This window comes from Andrographis paniculata, unplaced genomic scaffold, assembly GCF_009805555.1.
Source record: "Andrographis paniculata isolate CXL003 unplaced genomic scaffold, ASM980555v1 Contig57END, whole genome shotgun sequence".
In the NCBI taxonomy this organism is placed as follows: domain Eukaryota; kingdom Viridiplantae; phylum Streptophyta; class Magnoliopsida; order Lamiales; family Acanthaceae; genus Andrographis; species Andrographis paniculata.
The window spans coordinates 4,281,293-4,286,482 of NW_026137592.1; the positions used below are offsets into that span (position 1 = coordinate 4,281,293).

Genomic DNA, 5,190 nt, shown 5'->3' on the forward strand with positions numbered 1-5,190 from the left:
TAGTATGGCATGGTACATTTATTTGTTACCGAATTTTTAGTATACTAATTTTTTGGTATGATATCGGTATATTTGGTTTAATATAACGGAAGTTTCTGAACAATCTAGATATGATTCGGACTCGAATGGCGCCGAACAGAGCTGAATTTTTTTAAATAAAATAAAAAATAAAAATAAAAATAATTATATTATTTTAAATAATATATTTCCTCCGTCTCAATATAATAGTCTTGTTTACCATTTTTGTTCGTCCCAAAACAATAGTCTTATTTTTATATATAATCATATCACCATAAAACTACCCGTAAGTTTTTATTTTTATTACACAATTGTCACTACTTTTTATACTAATATTCACAAGGGTAAAAAAGTCATTTAGTTATATTTTTTATCATCTATCAATGCCCAACCCAATTAAGACTATACTTCTGGGACGGAGGAAGTATTTCATAATTAATAAACACTAACCACATTTTGGTTAAGATTTTGGATTTTGGATTCCATTTTGAATAGTAATTTTTTTTTTTTATATAAAAAAAATTGAATGGTTATTTGATAATATATATATATATATAAAATATTAATTTTCTGAATGTATATTTGATATTAAAATGTAAATACAAAAAATTTTAATTTATATTTAAAATAATTACAATGATAATTTATTACAAATAATTTAAATTTATATTTATATACTTTTTTTAATTATTAGTATATATACAAATACTTACATCAATCATTTATCTAAATATAAAAATTATTTGCGTTAAAATTAATTTATTTTTATTTTATCCATAATATATATAATCATATTACAATTATCATATCAACTAAACCTAAAATAATTAATTTTCTAATACACTTTTTTTACTGTACCAAAAAGTCTTGGGACAATGAAGTGAGATGGAGGGAATACGTAATAATATCTTATGAATATAATAATAATAATAATATTATTATTATTATTATCTCAATATCTTCGCATGCAGCCCTTGTAGTAGTCATATTTTTTGTCTAGATTTTATTTTATATTTTAGTTCAAGACTTTTGAGAAAATTTTACTATTTATTAATTTTTTTACTTTAAAAATGTATACTTTTCCTGTCATTCAAATTTATTCTTTTTTTTTCATCTAACTTTATTTTTGTTTTATTTTTTTAGCTTAAAAAAAAAAAAAACACACTTCTTCTACTATTTTTTATACCTTAAAATAAAAGTTCATATTTTTACTTATTTTTTTTTTTAAACTCATGTCTGGTCAAATAAGCATATTTTTTTACGACGGATGGAATATATTTTTATTTTTATTAAAAATAAATTTTATATTAAAAATATTACATCAATATATATTTATATCATATATATCGTAAAACTATTCAAGTACAATTTTTTTACTAATTAAATTTCAAACCTAAATCTGAACCCTCAACCAAACACAAATGAATTTCTTTTATAATAAAATAGACATTTTTATGATCCCTAAATAAGTGATATTATGTGTATATACATATAAATATAAATCTTATTGTCATATCAAAATATAATATATAAAAAAAGTTAGTTCATTGTGATAATTAAGAATTTTATTATTCAAACCGTAATATTGTAACTTAATTTTATTACAGCAATGATCATAGCTACACTATATAACACCACAAGGATATCTATCTCATCAGCTCATCCTCTCAAAAAAAAAAATATCAAAACAACATTATGGCTGATCTCATAGCCAAGTCATTTCTAATCCTTACATTTCTTAGCCTTGTCTTGACACAGCAAGCTGCTGCAAGCAGTGTTGTTTCTAATTCACAGAAAGAGAAAGAACCCGTTTGTATGTGGACGGATAAGCATACTGTGTCGATAAATGTCGACATGCCCGACCCCAACAGCGTAAGCTATCACTGCAAATCAGCCGATAACGATCTTGGCATTCACACCGGCAATTGGCACTGGTTCTTTTGCGAACATGCTATCATGAAAACATTATTCTGGTGTGATTTTACGTGGGGATCAAAGAAGCGATCCTTTGAAGTTTTCAATAGTAAAACAAGGCTTAAAATTTGTGGAAAAGACTGCACATGGTCTGTGAGAACAAATGGATTTTATGTTAAGAAAGGCAAACAGGATGTGAAGATGTATGATTGGCAATGACGACATAGTAATCGACTTGTGGGAGCAGTTTATCACATGTTTTTTCGAAATAAGATGATATATGTTGTAGATTAATTATATTAAATTCTCTATAAACACCCCGTGTCATAAACCTTTCTTTATAAATATTCAATGATTTATTTTTGTTGTTGGATTTTAGTCTAAATCTTCGATGTTTTGAACTACAATTTCAAAAAAATTGCAATATGTCACTATATCTTGCCATGTCAAAACATTAACAAAAATTTATGAATTGAAAATCAATTATGAAATTGGAAAATTATATTTTTATTGATTATCAAAACATCATGTCAAAACATTAACAATATAAAACAATCTCGATTGACTCAAATATTAATAGTCTAATCTATGGAGACAAAATTTAAATATAAATCTACTAAATCATAGAACTGAATATCTAAAATATCTCAACATTTTATCAAACTCAAATGATATAACATAAACCAACTTGAGTTTGCAAAGAAATATCGAAAATGATGCAGCAATAATTGTCCATTATGCCAGAATCAGAAGTAATGCCCTCAACTTAATTAGAATCGATAACGATTGGACTCTAACTGGAGTCGGAAATAACGGAACTCTCAAGTACAAGGAGGAAATACATCACTCTATGAAACTTGTACATAGACAACTATGAATCACGGAACTCTTTCAAGGAGGAAAAACGTCAATTTACGAAACTTGAACGTGGACAATGATGAGTCAGAAATGACAGGACTCTCAATGTAGTCGGACACATAACTCTGGAGAAACACGGAAGATGGAACGACTCCCATATTCAGACGCAGAAATTAGGACTCCGGTAACGGCAACAAAATAAAGTCAACTCAGATGAAAAAACCAGCGCTACACCACGACGTTAGGAATTAAAGCAGGAGACGACGACCGGAAAACGGTTTCAACAATAATTAACGGAAACTACAAACCTAAAGAATATAACCAAAATCTCAAAATTGGGAGACCTTCGGATACATTTCATGTTGAATATACCCCGAAAAACGTAGGTTAGTAGGTAGTGTTTACTAAAGAGAAAAACAGGCTATCATACCATGTGAAAATAAATTATCAAACTCAAAAAATTGTATTGCTATTGATTATCAAAATAAGGGTTTATGTATAAGCAATAGACTCAAGATGTCAAGTTTATTCGTATTAATAAGTCTTCTAATTAATTTAATTTATGGATATAATCAAATCAAAATATAAATCTACTAAATTTAAAAGTATCTTAAAGATAAAGAAAATAATGAAAAGCCACAAGAATGAATCCATGGATCCTGTGAAATCTAACAGCACAACGTGCACAAAATAAAATTACATCAGTATAAAGGTAACTTCAAGTCAAGGAACATACTCATAAGTTATGTTAGTGTTAACATCTAACTTTAAAAAATCAAATCCAGTAGAAGGCAGGTTGAAAAAAGTCTAACAAGGGGAGAATTGAAAAAAATATACCTCATATATACCTCATTATCACTTTTGTCCTATATTTATTTTCCTGACAAAATATATTCTACATATTTGCAAAAGTCGTTATTTATATCATTTGGCCGCACGTAACCGCGCATGGTGTGAACATCACGCACAACTAAAGGAAATAAATAGCACTATTGCAAACATTTAGGATATATTTTTTCAACGAGATAAATACAGAACAAAAGTAATAATCGGGTATACGTGATGGATATTTTTTTGCAATTTTCTCGTCTAACAAGTTATGTAGTTTTTGGAGATTCTTCAGAAATTTCTCCATGTTGTGATTGTACCATAATTATTATCTCTCTATTACACATATCTATGTAGTATTATTAAAATATCATTACTAAAATAATAATTCAGACCAAAATTACTCTATCATTATCGAAATCACTACTGACATTATACGAGATGGTATTAACATTTTCGTTTATTTGTGTAGTTATAAATAGCCTATTTCAATTTTACATGTTATATATTAAAACTCCCTGTCTCATACAATATATATTTTTACGTCATTTCAACAAATAAAAAATAAAAATTACAACAATATGGCTAACATAATAATAGCCAAAAATTTGTTAGTCGTCCTCATATTATTTTCTTCAAGATTTTCAGAATCAAGATTTTGTGCTTTGACTATGAAACATACCGTTAAGATAAACATAGCAAATTCCTTGTTGAAAATGATAGATGCTCGAAATTATTTCACTCCATGGCTAAGAAAAATTCTAAAAAGAATTTTATTGCAAATGTTACAAGAGAGGATGGCAGTCACACTAACTCCTTTGATCAAGTGGTGACGGAAATTATGAAATTCTACTCGCAGCTGCTCGGCACCAGGGAATCTGTCTCAGAGCTGGATGATGAGGTCCTTGTTGGATTAAAAATCCAATTGTGGGTTAAATGTAACAATTTGGGCTATCAGTCAGATTAAACCTATATTAAGTGATCTATAAATTTATTGGGCTTAAATGTATTTAGTAAGTGCGGACCTCCAATGTGCAGAAACCCGGTAAATTATTAATTGGGTGATGAGGTCAAGGGATATAAATAGGGTTGTGATTCCAGGTCTAGACGCGAACAACCATTACGTTTCATATCTCATGGTGAGAGTAACGGCAGAAATCCTAGCGGTTTTGTCAAGAGGGGTTGCGTCATAGATTTGAAGAACACAAAACGCTCTATTCTATTGTTAGCACATCCGAATTCGACTATGCTAATGGAATAAGGTTAGATTTATTTTGTTTTATTTTTATCTCAATTATGATAACACGGTAGATCCTGGGCTTAGGGTTAAATTGCCGATAAGTTCCGACAGTCCTTCTTCAGGGCCCCACCATTTCGAATGATCTCCATGATACCCTCTTAGCTCCAGTCTCGCTGGATGAGGTTCATGGGGTGATTAAGGGTATGGGTATTGATAAATCCCCCGGGAGTGATGGCTATTCAGTTGGATTCTTCTTGGCTGCCTGGGACATTGTCGGGGCTGATGTTCACAGCGCTGTGTCGGATTTCTTTACGTACGGGCAGATTTTAAAG

The 5,190-nt window shown here is 29.2% G+C and overlaps 1 protein-coding gene across 1 annotated transcript; it reads left to right on the plus strand.

Moving 5' to 3' along the window:
- The first annotated feature begins 1,713 nt into the window (after window positions 1-1,713).
- LOC127257281 (S-protein homolog 2-like) lies at window positions 1,714-2,151 on the plus strand. Its single transcript, XM_051283661.1, has one exon. The coding sequence runs from the start codon at window positions 1,714-1,716 to the stop codon at window positions 2,149-2,151; it is 438 nt and encodes a 145-aa protein (XP_051139618.1).
- Window positions 2,152-5,190: the final 3,039 nt, after the last annotated feature.